The following is a 14,078-nucleotide window of genomic DNA, read 5'->3' as shown; positions in this document are numbered from 1 at the left end:
AAGGGAGGTAAACACGTCTTCTCAGTGTACGTGACAAGGCTGCAGCACAGTACACACACATGCACACGCAGGCTCGAGGCGCATGTCATGGGGTTGCAGCACGGAAGGGCAACATGTAATTTGCAGGAGTAATTGCACCGACATTATCCTTGCGTCACGCTGAAAAGATTCCCCCCTCTCTTTTACTGCTCTCTCATCCTGACATGTGTTTCACAGCAGGGGGACCTACAAAATAAAAGAGTGGGGAGTGTTTAAAGAACATGTTTACGTGCGTGTCCTCTGGCATGTGTTCTTGAGGGACACATGGAAATCCAGATAAGACGGTATAGAGAGAAATTTTAATATGATGCCTCGGAGAGTTGTGATATGGAATATTGATTATGTGACTTCCTGTGAGCCCTGCATTTGAATGTGTGCCACGCTCCAACAAGCTGATTAACAGCCTCCCATGTCTTCCCTGAGTTTAACCCATCGCTATCTAACGTTTGCTGTCGCCGACTATCATCCCTTTTATTCTTTCTTAAATCGCCCCTTTTCTCTATCCTCCTTTTTTTATCTCTAGGAGGCGTATTCGGTGGCAAGACAGTTTAATCTGATTCCTCCGGTGTGTGAGCAGGCAGAGTATCATCTCTTCCAGCGGGAGAAAGTAGAAGTGCAACTGCCTGAACTTTACCACAAGATAGGCAAGTATTCTTTGTGTGTTGTGTACTTTGTGCCTCATGATGAAATGAAAAGACAAGACAAACATCCTATCGTCAGAACATTCTTACACTCAGTTTAGTCATAGATGAGTAAAGTGAATGAATTAAACAGATATATAATCTCTGTTGCTCATTCCCTCTGAGTTTTAATTATCTTCTCATACATTTTCACTTTCCTGGCACTGTTCTCACACATCTCTTTCACACCTCTTCTGCCTTCGACGCATCTCACTAAAACTCCTCCTGTTTAACTCCCTATGGTCTCCATGGTGACAGGAGTTGGGGCGATGACGTGGTCACCGCTGGCGTGCGGCATCATCACAGGAAAATATGAGAATGGCATTCCTGAAACTTCCAGGGCTTCCATGAAGGTATGCAAGCTCAACTTCATTGTTTTTGTTTTTTTATGGCACATAAAGGTTATCTGCTCTGCTCCCAACGTAGGATGACGATGTGAACTGATTTGAAAGCTTTTGTCCTTAACAGATTTTACTTTTTAAATAAGTGTCAACGTCAGGGATTAAAAAATTAGACCTGGGACTAGTTTCATGAGGAACGCTTGTTAACTGTCCTTCAACAAGGCAAACGTTTTCTGCAGAAGCTGCCAAAGCTGTAGCTTGTTTGTCCAGGTTTTTTTTTTTGGTTTTTTTTTATTTACCCAGAGTTTACTCTTGAGTCTTTGAGGTCTTACCTTCTTAAAACAAGTGAAAATAATAATAATTTCTCAAGTTACAGACACTTATTTCTTGAAACAATTCTCAATAATTAATTAGTTACAAAATTTTACTTTTTTTCCTGTCAAATACTTCATATTTCCACCTCTTCTGGCCTTCTCATAACTCTAGTCGACACTGAGAACGTAACCTGTGACAAGCGGTCGCCAGTAGACACTGCTCCATTTTAGGGGCCACAAGCCAAAAGGTTGTAACCAATTAACTAACTATAAATATATCAAAGCAACAATCTTTTACTTGCTTGTGAAACCAGCCTGGACGTATGGAAGGATGTGTAAACACACACATTTTATTGCCTATGGAGCTGCAACACTGCAGGTTATTCAACCTCAGCAGTGTATGTCTGCAAAGGTTCACCATCCAAAAGACATTGAATTAAAGGGATAGTTTGGGTTTTTTGAACTGGGGTTGTATGAGGTACTTATTCATAGTCGGTGTATTACCTGCAGTAGATGATGGTCGGCACGCCCCCAGTTTGGCGAAGCAGACAAGAGTTAACACAAGTTGTCTGTGACATATGAACAAATTATCCATCCCAGCCTGTGTATAAGAAGCAGATCAATACAACCTGTCTTTATTGAAATGATTAAATGATGTCATGTCTATAGCACCATAGCTAATTGACTGTTCATGCATTTTATATCGAGTGCTCACAGTTCATCAGTACTTACAGCCTCGACCTATTGACTGTTCTCTCATCTATGACTTCCCTTTTTCTCTCTCTTATTACATATCTCCTACATACAGTACCTCGCCCTATTTGATCTGTCTCTACTTCTTGTTTCTTTGTCTAACCTCTCCTTCCTTTCCTCACTCGTTCATTCAACCTCTATCCTCTCCTCTCTCCCGCCAGTCGTATCAGTGGTTGAAGGAGAAAATAGTGAGTGAGGATGGAAGGAAGCAACAAGCCAAGCTGAAAGAGCTCAACCACATTGCTGAGAAGCTGGGCTGCACTCTGCCTCAACTGGCTGTGGGTAAGTCTTCACCTTCTTTCAGCAGATACTGTGGCGACAGCCTGAAGCAGGGCTTTGAAAACTGCTCAGGGCTTTCAGACAGGAACCTTTTTCAATGCAAGACGTGACCAAATTCACATCATCCTTCACACAATGTCTGTGTCTGCTTGTTATTTGTCTCGTGGGTTTGATTTTCACCGACACACAGACTTGTGCTTTCAGCTGCGTCATTGTGCACCCATGAAATGTCTGAGCTGCCTGGAAGGTAGAAGTATTCAAACATTTAAAAATCGGTGGTGCACTTTGGTAAAATTACTGGTGGAAATGTAAGGTTTACAATTTGAAGTAAATGGACTGAAACAAACACTTGGATTTCTAATATGTGATAAATTATGTGCATCCAGGAAGAGCAAGTAGAGGATAAGATGATAATAATCAGCAGTGCGCCATCAAGTGGCCGCTGTGTGAATATCAACCTCTCTTTCTCTCTCCAGCGTGGTGTCTAAGAAACGAAGGAGTGAGCTCAGTTCTTCTGGGAACGTCTAACCCTGAACAGCTCACGGAGAACCTCGGGGCCATACAGGTGGGAACATGCACGAACACAAACACAGCTGTTTTTACCTGCGTTCAGGTCCACTGCCTGCTTAGTTTCCTCAGCTGTATCTACGGCTATCCTCTAGCTCGATCGATTTCAAGATCAAAAAGCTTCCCCATATCATCAGAATCTCTTTACAGAGTTCCTACACAGCGGGGAAAAGTATAGAATTTGATTTTCGTAATTTCAAGGTCTGGATAAGTATGGAGAAAAAAGAGAATATAGAAAAACATTACTGTTTCTAGAATAAAACATACAAGCAGAGTGTTTTTCATGGCATTTGGAGCAGTCAGTGCGACTGAACACACACTCCTACGCAGAGCTGCCTCTGTGCATGTACGTCACAGCTCTGCCCCAAGATGTTTGATAGTGGAGCATCATCTAACTTTCTGCGTAGGGCTGTGGACTGAGCAGCCATAGTGGGTAAATGCAAGTTTTTCTGAGGGCTGGCTTGTCAATCCCAAATACAAAAGCTTGGTTGGTTAACAATTCCAAATGGGAAAAGAAAGCTGGATGCAAACTTTGTGTATAATCATTCAACATCTCCACCGTGGGGGGGGAGGTGGTGATTATGAGCCATATGCAAGGACAAAAGCACTGTAGTCTCGTCACAGCATCCTCTACACCCCGAGTCACAAAGTCAATATGGCCTGAAAAATATACCAAGAAGTCTGGAAATTTGAGTCTGGGAAAGTATGGAATTTTGAAATGGAAAATGTGTAGGAACAAGGGCTGTCAATCGATTTGAATATTTAATCGAGATTAATCGCATGATTGTCCATAGTTAATTGCAATTAATTACAAATTAATCTAACATTTTGTATCTGTTCACAATGTACCTTTAAGGGAGATTTGTCAAGTATTTAATACGCTTATCATCATGGGAGTGGGAAAATATGCTTGCTTTATGCAAATGTATGTATATATTTATTATTGGAAATCAATTAACAACACAAAACAATGACACATATTGTCCAGAAACCCTCACAGGTACTGCATTTAACATAAAAAATATGCTCAAATCATAACATGGCAAACTGCAGCCCAACAGGCAACAACAGCTGTCAGTGTGTCAGTGTGCTGACTTGACTATGACTTGCCCCAAAACTGCATGTGATTATCATAAAGTGGGCATGTCTGTAAAGGAGAGACTCGTGGGTACCCATAGAACCCATTTTCATTCACATATCTTGAGGTCAAAGGTCAAGGGATCCCTTTGAAAATGGCCATGACAGATTTTCCTCGCCAAAATTTAGCATAAGTTTTGAGCGTTATTTAGCCTCCTTCGCGATAAGCTAGTATGACGTGGTTGCTATCAATGGATTCCTTAGGTTTTTCTAGGTTTCTTAGGTTTCATATGATGCCAGTATCTTCACTCTAGCTTTAAACTGAGCCTGCTACAACCTAAAAATCGCAAGTTGCATTAATGTGTTAAAGACATTAGTATTGCGCATTATTAGTAACGCATTATTATCACATTAACTTCGACAGCCCTAGTAGGAACCCTGTCTTTACACACCCAGGTTTCTTTACTTTTCCCCCTTTTGCCTCCCTGTATTTCTCACTTCCTTCCTGCCGGGAATATTCAATTCACTTCTCTCTCTCTGTTGCCCAGGTCCTTCCCAAGATGACGTCTCACGTGGTGTCTGAAATCGACCACATCCTGGGCAACAGGCCGTACAGTAAGAAGGACTACCGCTCTTAGACCAGGCTGGTGGGACTTACAGAGGTCAGCCTTCCTACTCACCTTCCTACTTAACCATACTGCTACCATGGACCCACCGTTCAATGTTTAAGTCCATGGTTCTCTCAGCTCCAGCTCCACTTCAGCCTGGAGCAGAGAGCCTCGCTATAAGCCCAGCATCGTCCTGCTCCAATCAGCTCTACCAGGTTCATCTCAGGTCCAGTCCAGTCCAGCTCAGCCAGGAGACGCTTACCAACACTCAGCTTTTTGCAGCCTCAAACGCAACTTAGTCCATCCGAGTGAGTCAAAACCAAGGTTTAACCCTTCCAACACCGGTCCATTCTAATATAACTATGCAGAGCTTAGTATCCATGCCCATCTAGAGCACTACATCTCGGTTCAACTCCATCCAGGGGCCTCATTAAGAAATTTAATTAATTTATATCAGATGACAAGGTATGCAAGGACAGCTTACACACATGCACACCATTTTACCCATTCACAGTTGGGATTTGAGCAGTACAGAATGAAAAGCACTATGGGAGTATTTCAAGTAAAAGTGCCTTGCTCCAGGGCACCTTGATAGTAATTGTTGAGTGAGACGGTTCTGTTACTTACTCGCTTTTCCGGCCGATGACTCAGACCCTCAGGTCTCAAGCCTTCCTCTCTAATGCCCAGACTTCCACCCACAAGTAATTTAATTTGAGCACAAAATTCATACTGAGCACATGTTTTATTCATGAGAATCGTACCACAAGCTGAATGCATCAATATACCAGCACCTTAGACTTGTACATTAGAGGTGGCTTACTAGGAAAGTAGACACGGAGACGCTTTTGTTGCATGAACACCCCCGGTCAGTTAGTCAGTGCTTTCATTCAATTGCTATGCAGCACAGCAAAATGAATTACCATGCGAGCTCAATACTCTCACCTCTTGTGTCAGAGGTGCACGCTGAAGAGTCGTGGGATAAAATGTCTTTTTCTTGTGAAATGTGAGGTTTAAACACGACAGTGCTCATACTTCTTGAAAAAAAAGAGTGAGGCCTCAACAAACCAGTCCCCTGTTATCTTGAATCAGCTTTAAACTACCTACCAAATGTACTCCTATATTTAGTATAGCACAGTAGATATTTTAGGCTGCAAATCTGGAGTATATTAACCAACAGGTGCATGTTTCTCCTGCTATAGTGTGCCTCTCTTTACTTTTCTACAAAGCACATAATGAAACAACAGAAAGTTTGAGAGTTTGATCGAAAAAATACCGCAAGCTGGCCTACCGTCCTGTGAAGCAAAGGATTGTGGAGCATCGGTGGAAGAGAGAGTGAAGCATGTCCCCCCCGTGTGGTCTCTTTCAGGAACTGCTGCTCTGCTTCAGTAGATTATAGAAGAGAGAAATAACGTTTTGCAAGAAGAAGTGGACGACTTTTCTCACAGTTTGCATTCATTATGGAGACGTTTGACTCCTTCTCTGCTTGTGAACTGAACCTACATCGCTGATTGCCTCAATGCAGAAAAAGGACTTTAAATCTATATCATAAAAGGATGACTGGCTGGTTATAACTGCAGAAATTGCTTGTTAATGGCACAAAGAGGCATATAGGCAAAGGGATGTGGCAAAGATTACAGTATTTATTCTAGAGTAGATAATAGATATAAATTTATTTTGACATTTTGAGATATTGTTTGGAGAATTTATGGGGATGTACATAAAATGTTAATGCATACCTTGTAACATAAGCAACACCATGAAGAAGCCTCTCATGCACATGAGGACTTCCCAGTACTGTATGGCTAATATATAAATATAAATAAGATGTAAATAGAGTTATTTTGTTGCAGAATCACTGCAGTGTTTGAGTCGCTCTTCATCCCATCCTGACTTTACACTGTCACACAATTCATTTCTTGGCTCCTGAACGATATTTCATAGAAGCATTCATCAGTTTTCTTTGTTCTTTTGCATCGTGACGTCAGATTATAAAATCTGTATTAATAGCGGCATTATTTAAAGCAGGAGCTTCTGAAACTAATGAGCTTCTGTTAAGCGTTGACCTTGACTCATTATCTCTGACCAGGTGGCTCAGCTCTCACAGTTCATGTTGTTCTTTTTCATCTGGAAAAACAAGCCATCGCAGAGATCAGCAGAAATGTTGGCCAGGTTCCAGTTGAGTCGCTGTCTTGTCCTCGGTGTACATTTGTTGACTTGTAGCACAAACACCCTCCGGATTGGAATCAAAGAAAAAGGTTTTTTAAGCTGATGTAGACTTTTGCCAGAAATGGGAAAGCATCGATGAGCCATGTTTGGCTCATGGTTATTTTAAGAAGTCTGGCCTTGGATAATGAACAGACTTCCTCCTGACTATTTGCTTTTACTTGGTGTTACATACAAAGAAGTGTGACCTGACCTCCTCTTAGTCATCATTGTAATGCAAAACAACAGCAATTTAATGACAAAAAAAACATCCAGAAAAGCAATTTTTTGCCTTAGAAGACATATTACTTAAAGCCATTTGACTCTACTTAGGGCTGGGCGATATGGCCAGAATCTTCTATCATATATGTCATTTCATATCTCAATAACGACATATATCAAGTTTTCTGGTATGTCAATAAATAAAGTCTATATGAAATAACCACATGGTAAAGCCTATATTTGCATACTTTTATGTGAAGTAAATACTTGACGAATAAAAAGTATTTTCTCATTTAATTAATAACTGTTTCAAGTGAAATTATAGAGGAAAAAAAAATATATATATTTCCATATATACACCGTTTGTAAATCGCATTAAAGCTGAAGTAGGCGAGATTGGAGCAAATAAGATTTAAAAAAGTTACTTTATAAAACGGTCACTATATCGTGACAGTAGTACATGAGACAGGTAAACTGAAAAAAATCATGTGCCTCTGTGTCCTCCGGTGCTCCTAACGGCATCTGCAAGATTTCACAGACCGGAAGAAAACAAGCAGTAAGAGCTGATCTGGATTCTGCTGTCCAGCTGCCGTCTATGAGAGCCGGCTGTCAATCACTCGCAAACTCCGACCAAACGGTCAAACTAGGCAGCGCTGATCAAATATGAATCAATATTATGTTACGTTAATGCCTACTTCTCACCTCAAATGTTTTCAGAATCATGTAGTGCACGGTTTAGCTGTAAAATGAGAAAGTTTGTGACGCCGCCGCCATTGTGTATCACGATATGATTCCATTTAAAGACCATAAATTATATTGAATTATCGCCCAGCTCTAACTATACTTATCAATAAGTGCTCTATATACTAAAATATTAAATTGTCTTTAACTCCTGATGGCAAAATGTGTTTGTGTACTACTATTACTACTAATGTGTACTTTTAGTTTGGTTGCAAGTCAACAAGCTGCCTCTCAGTGTGAGTCAGTGACCGTGTTGGACGGCGGCCTGCCGGTGTGCGTGGAGACGTCTCCACCCGACAGAGTGCCTTGACTTGAGTCCCGCTACAGGAAAACACAAAAATCAGGGATGTCTTTCATTACGAGTTGTTAAATGGTGTTTGGATGCTGTCCTACAAACAAAGTGAGAATAGAACAATATGTATGCAGATTCTTATATTATTAGATTGCCTATTCTACAGTATATATTAACTATTACCTCATTTGGACAAAGGTAAGACCCTCACAGCAGCACAGTTTGTGTAGAGGTAACTATTGGGACTTAAAATGAAGTAAACAATGTTTACTTAATCGTACCCTACAGCTTGTTACGGTGTATGACAGTGGCTTTGTTCCATCTTGACCATTATTTAGGCTGTTTTCCCTAAACTAATCTCACAGGAACAGTTCAGTCACAGAGATGTAAAAGTGTCTTTTCCTTAAACCAGCCATTTGCTTCATAAAGCATCAGTTTGTCCTCAGAAACCAGCTCAACAGAGGTAAACAAGCAATACAATATTCATATAGGTACCAATGAAATGTAATGCACCGATACAGTGGTAGTGTCGGGAAATTGGTTTAAATCTGTCAGTGATGTCTGAGAGAATAGGGAATTGTTCTTCAACATGTTACAGGGTTATTATAGTAAACTAAAATAAGTAGTGAAAAATATTTTTAGTTAACTGAAACTAAATTAAAACTATATCCTTTAAAGAAAAACTGAAGTGAAATAAAAATAAAAATTTTGTTTTATTCTTTTAACAATAATGTGTCACTACCGAAAAAAAAGGAGACAGCATGAACTTCCGTCATTTTTCGTGACATTGAAACACAGAAACTGAATGTACGTGACCTTCCAGGAGATGGTTTCATGCCTAAATTACTTCACTACAGTAGTTAAACAATTAAAGATTTTCGCCATTCCTACACAGATCTCCAACAATGTGTTTTGACTGTATATGTAGCTACAAACTTGTGAGACATTATAGCTGGTCTAACAAAAAAAAATTAAAAAAAATAAAACTAAACTAAAACTAGTTCTGAAAACTAACTAAAACCAAACTGAAATTAAAAAGTCAAAACTAAAATAAGATAAAAACTAATTGAAAATTAAAGACTATTATAACCTTGACATGTTCACAATGTTAAACAGGTCTGAAGGTCAAAATGGAGCAAAGCTAGAAACAATGAAGCTGTGGTTAAATTCTCAACTCTAACGGAAACATGAAAAGTCCTTCAATGCGACACATAATATTTTAACCCAAGATTTCCTGTTCTGGTATGAATCAATTCTCATAAAAATGTCAAGTAATCTATTCTTCAGATCAGTGTTGTTTTTCTACAGCATGTAAATTTGTGGATGGAAAAGACTCGACATTGAGTTTGTTTCTTTCTTCATGTTAAAGTGACATGCAAACCATCAGTGTACCATTTCTCTCCTGATCAGTGGTTTCTCTGTAAATAGTCTATATGAAAGTGTGATTCTGAATAAATGCATCGCCAATGGAAACATCAGTGTCTCTGTTTTTGTCTCCAACAATATAATTTAAAAAGGTAATTCAACTTTCACAATATCTTATTCTCAAAGGGCTTTGAAGCAGACACATCCAATCAACACAGAGAACAAGTATACTGGTTGCTTTATTTGTTACAAAAAACAGAAGACGGACCTGGAGAAAACACCCTCCAGACATTTGATCATGAATTTCATGAAGTTGAAATGTGATATTTCGATCCCTTAAACCCCATTCCTAACTTAAGTGAAAAACAGTATAGTGTATACCCATCTTTAACCCACTTTCTCCACCCAATCCCACCCCTCCATCCCTCCAGCTTTTCTTCCTCCTTTACTTGGAGCCTGTGGACAGCAGAGCGATGAGTCCTGAGGAGGCACTGATGGACAGAATGTAGTTGCTGGAAAAAAAGTAGGTTAAGGCAAAAAACGTCAGAGCGTTAAATGACAACTCGTTGAAAGAATTTGTGTGGAAATGTGCAGCATCTGCTTTCACCTGACAAAAAAAACTGGACTGCACTCATGCCATCTTCAGACAGATGCCATATAAGATGTATTTGCACATGCTTTTATTTCTAATAGATTAGACCACTGCAATGCTCTTTTTGCTGGTCTTCCGAAACAGACAATTGAAAAAATGTCTACTTATTAAGAACAGTGCTGCTAAACTTTTAACCAATACAAAGAAGAAAGAGCGTATTACCCCGGGTTTAGCTACACTCCATTGACTCCCAGAATTTTTTTGCATAAATTGAAGGTTCTTTTACTTGTTTTTAAAGCTCTGAAATTAAGTAATGTCATTCAATTTATTTTTTGTATTTTAATTTCTTTTTACTAATTCTTATTTTTCTTATTCTTAATGGTCTCTGTTTTTAATTTCCCTAATGTATTTTAGCATCTGCTGTCCTGTAATTGCATTGCCCTTGTATGAATGTGTTTTTCTTTTTCTTTTGTAAAGCACTTTGAGCTACATCTCTTGTACAAAAAGTGCTCTATAAATAAAGTTATTATTATTATTTGATGACTGATAACAGAGTATGTGTAAAGCTACCAATCCCAAATGTTATTAGAGCTGATGACATGTGATTAAAAAGGATACACGGTGGGGTTGAAGTTCCTGAGCAAGAAGAAGGAGGCGACGATGACGAGCACCAGGAAGAGGGTGTTGTTGTAGAAGATGGAGAAGGTGGTGGCCTCGTAGTCGGCGACCTCGTTCTTCTTCCACAGGATCCTAGAAACAAAACAAAAAATGTATCATGTAAAAATACAGAACTAGAGCACAGTATGTGTCTTAGGGGCACTGCAGAGAAGCCTTCACTTACACTGATTCAGCAGGCTTTTATTCTGTAACCGCTCTTCCTAACCGGACGTGATGCAAACATCAGATTTTTTGATGTCCTAACCTGCTGCGTGCGTCAGCAAACAGGCTGAGCGACGTGTCACTTGTTTGAAAAAACTCACCCTGGCTCTATTTATGCAAAGTTTTGCACACTTCCAACCTATTTTCACTTTGTCAACTTACATAAAACAACATCACTGTCTCGCAGTACATCTGGACAATTTTTCATGCTCCATTTGCCAAAGTTCGTTCGCTTGTCAAAGCTAAATGTGAAACCACGAATGCAAACCTCCAGCAGCTCAACACACTGTATTAAAATACGGCTTTACAATATGATGCATGTTTCACCTCTCGTCTTTCTCCTTGCGGGACATCTTGCGGTTGTCAGCCTCAGACAACTTCCTGGTTACCTCCTTGGAAACAGCATCCTCACGTTTCTGGGCAACTCTTGAGGGTGAAGAGAGAAAGGTCACAAATATTTAGTGAAAGATTTTTGTCAAGCTTGGCACACAGCAGTTCCCCCTAATTTGATTTATATGGTATTTTGTTTACCAAATGTATTGACAATGTTATTGCATACCAGATTACTACTTTGTTTCAAAGTTTCCCCCTATTCTATGTCAATACAGTGTCAGTGTGACAGCATTATAAGTGCACGTACAGCAAAGAGAAACTTCAGATGGGACAAATGCAGACAAGAGTAGTGAGTGCGTTCATCCTTCTTACTTGTGTTTGAGAACAAACTTGACATTCTTGTAGGCGAAGGCCACCAGGTAGGTGCTGACCAGAGTCATCACAGCGTACAAGACTGCAGACTGGACAAGGTCCATGTGCCAGATCCTCCAAAACAGCCCTGGAAAGACACATAGAGTCAATCATCAATACTGGCTTAATGATCAATATGCAGTTGGTTAAATACATGTTATAACTCAGGTGTTCTCCAGTAAATTATAACTGAAGATTGGGTACCTTTTTTTGCTTTTAAAACATAAAATTACCAAGACTACTAGCTAACTATATAGTTTATTACTATAGTAACTAACCTGCATTTAAACACTCAGATCACAATCATTCTAATTGATAATATTAATTAATAATTATAATTATTATTTAATATTTTATTTTATTAATATTAATTGATTATTTGTTAATTTATTAATTAATTTATGTTCTGTTAAAGATACATAGAGTCAATAATCAATACTGGCTCATTAGATCAAGTCAGTAAATATGCAGTAATGTTGGTTAAATACATGTTATAACTCAGGTGTTCTCCAGTAAATTATAACTGAAGATTAGGTTACTTATTTTGCTTTGTAAAACATAAAATTACCAACACTACTAGCTAACTATAACTTTTATTACCATAGTAACTAACCTGCATTTAAACACTCAGATCACAGTTAACTACCTTTATCATATCACAATCATTCTATCATTGATAACACTATGTTATTATGCTTTTCTGTCTGTGAAAGTGTATTAAAGTTAATTAAAAGTGCTCTTAATAACATCATTAAAGCAGTTTCCCTCTAAACTACTCCTCCAGTGTTAGCCTCAGCTAGTTAGCCTCAGCTAGTTAGCATTGCTAGCTGCGCCAGTCTCTACTGATGGAGTGTTAGCATGAGCTAGTTAGCATTGCTAGCCTCTCTGGTGTAACTCACAGATCGGGATGGCAGAGACGATGAGAGCGTTTCCGTAAAACAACGCGGTGGATTTGGCCGAGAGGTTTCTGCTGAAGTCCTGGAGGAGCAGGTCTTCCTCTGACTGCTGCTTGTTGTTGCCTTTAGGAGCCATGTCTGCTGGTTGACCGGTGTGTTGTCTGTCTGATGTGTCTTCAGCTCTGGACACTAGAAGAGAAGAGGACTGACACGTCGGTGGATGAGGAGAAGAGAGACGCGTCAGCATAAACCCGGCTCTCTTCTTCTTCTGTGGTTTCTGGTGCTTCAGCCTCACTGCTGCCCTCCAGAGGAAGTTAAGAGACACTGCACCTTTATTACCAGTCATACTAAAGCAGGGTAAGCAACCTTTACTATCAAAAGAGTCATTTTAGGCAAAACAAATCTGTCTGGAGCCGCAAAACATTTGAGCATTGTGATGAAGGTAACACAGTTTATACTCTAAGTATATAAGACAAAGTGCAAATGTACGATGGAGTATTAGGGCCACATTGAGGAAAAAACATCTGAGATTTCCAGAATAAAGTCAAAATATTATAAGAAAAAAGTTGTAATGTTAAGAGAATAAAGTCATAACTTTACAAGAAAAAAAGTCGTAATATAACGAGAATAAAGTCATAACTTTATGAGAAAAAAAGAAAATGACACGTAAACGTACTAGTTTATAATATCATGAATTTATTTTTATAATACCACAACTTTTTTTCTTGTAAACCTATGACTTTATTCTCTTAATATTATGACTTTATTCTCGAAATCTCAGATTTATTTTTTTTCCTCAATGTGGCCCTAATACTGGAAATGTAAACAAAGTTATTCAATGTTAACAGTTATTCATTTCCACTAATTTTTTTAAAAAATCCACAAGGAGCCACTGGAGAGGGGCTAAAGAGCCGCATGTGGCTCCGGAGCCGCGGGTTGCAGTCCTCTGTACTAGAGCTACTGCAGCAGAGTTTAAGTACTTGCAGGATTCACATTTTGCCCACTAGAGGTCAATATCTACATGTCTGTACATGTCAGATAGCCTATCCAGCTGAGGGACTGGCAATGAGTGCAACAGTAGATCTGCAGGTCTTGAACCACAGAGTAAGGTCACGGCTTCATAGCGCTTATAGTGCCAGAGAAAAAGTCTTTTATTGAGTGTTTTAGGAGTTTTAAAGAGCCGTTACAAAGTGTAGAAAGGTGGATGTCATTCAGGAGGGAGAGATTTGAGCTACTTCTTGAGAATATGAGCAAAAGTTTGGACTGACTGGAGAGGCTTTAGGGATAAGCGAAGAATAACTCCTTTCATAAACAAAAAGTGAGACTTCTGTTGACGCTACAGGCCCACATACCTCGGCCTGCTCCTGCTTTCAAGTGCTCACACACATATTCAAGATGCTATTTAAAGTTCCTCCTCCATACACATACACATCCTCATCTGACAAACATGCCACAGTCCGTGGTGTGCATGAGAGTGTGACCATGCA

General features: G+C 39.4%; 2 protein-coding genes across 6 annotated transcripts in view; one reads left to right on the top strand and one right to left on the bottom strand.

The window, feature by feature from the left end:
• kcnab1a (potassium voltage-gated channel, shaker-related subfamily, beta member 1 a) overlaps positions 1-7,354 on the top strand; it is a 128,912-nt gene extending 121,558 nt beyond the window's left edge. For 3 of the 5 annotated variants that reach the window (XM_037775475.1, XM_037775479.1, XM_037775477.1), the window contains exons 10-14: positions 563-683; positions 978-1,072; positions 2,289-2,409; positions 2,883-2,971; positions 4,599-7,354. In XM_037775475.1, coding sequence (XP_037631403.1) covers positions 563-683; positions 978-1,072; positions 2,289-2,409; positions 2,883-2,971; positions 4,599-4,688 — 516 coding nt within the window. In that variant the 3' untranslated portion in view covers positions 4,689-7,354. The remainder of the gene's footprint in view (positions 1-562; positions 684-977; positions 1,073-2,288; positions 2,410-2,882; positions 2,972-4,598) is intronic. The other 2 variants (XR_005207608.1, XM_037775476.1) reach the window with 2 other exon arrangements.
• Positions 7,355-9,701: 2,347 nt separating this feature from the next.
• Positions 9,702-12,838, bottom strand: ssr3 (signal sequence receptor, gamma). Its single transcript, XM_037776236.1, has 5 exons — positions 12,595-12,838; positions 11,657-11,783; positions 11,279-11,377; positions 10,691-10,822; positions 9,702-9,992 (listed from the first exon to the last, which is right to left on the bottom strand). Exons 1-5 carry the CDS (start codon positions 12,836-12,838, stop codon positions 9,926-9,928), a joined length of 669 nt encoding a protein of 222 aa, XP_037632164.1. The 3' UTR covers positions 9,702-9,925.
• Between the last annotated feature and the right edge of the window lie 1,240 nt (positions 12,839-14,078).

The sequence above is a fragment of the Sebastes umbrosus genome, chromosome 7, assembly GCF_015220745.1.
Source record: "Sebastes umbrosus isolate fSebUmb1 chromosome 7, fSebUmb1.pri, whole genome shotgun sequence".
In the NCBI taxonomy this organism is placed as follows: domain Eukaryota; kingdom Metazoa; phylum Chordata; class Actinopteri; order Perciformes; family Sebastidae; genus Sebastes; species Sebastes umbrosus.
The sequence above is the reverse complement of the archived record's forward strand: the minus strand, read 5'-3'. Positions and strand labels throughout refer to the sequence as shown.

What these genes read in the sequence shown, in the direction of transcription:
- ssr3 (XM_037776236.1), bottom strand. Translation starts at nt 12,838, where the DNA reads ATGCTGACGCGTCTCTCTTCTCCTCATCCACCGACGTGTCAGTCCTCT. An exon ending in AAGTTTGTTCTCAAACACAA is followed by an intron (nt 11,378 to 11,656) that starts GTAAGAAGGATG and finishes TTCACCCTCAAG; the next exon opens with AGTTGCCCAGAAACGTGAGG. An exon ending in AGGAACTTCAACCCCACCGT is followed by an intron (nt 9,993 to 10,690) that starts GTATCCTTTTTA and finishes CTTTTTTTCCAG; the next exon opens with CAACTACATTCTGTCCATCA.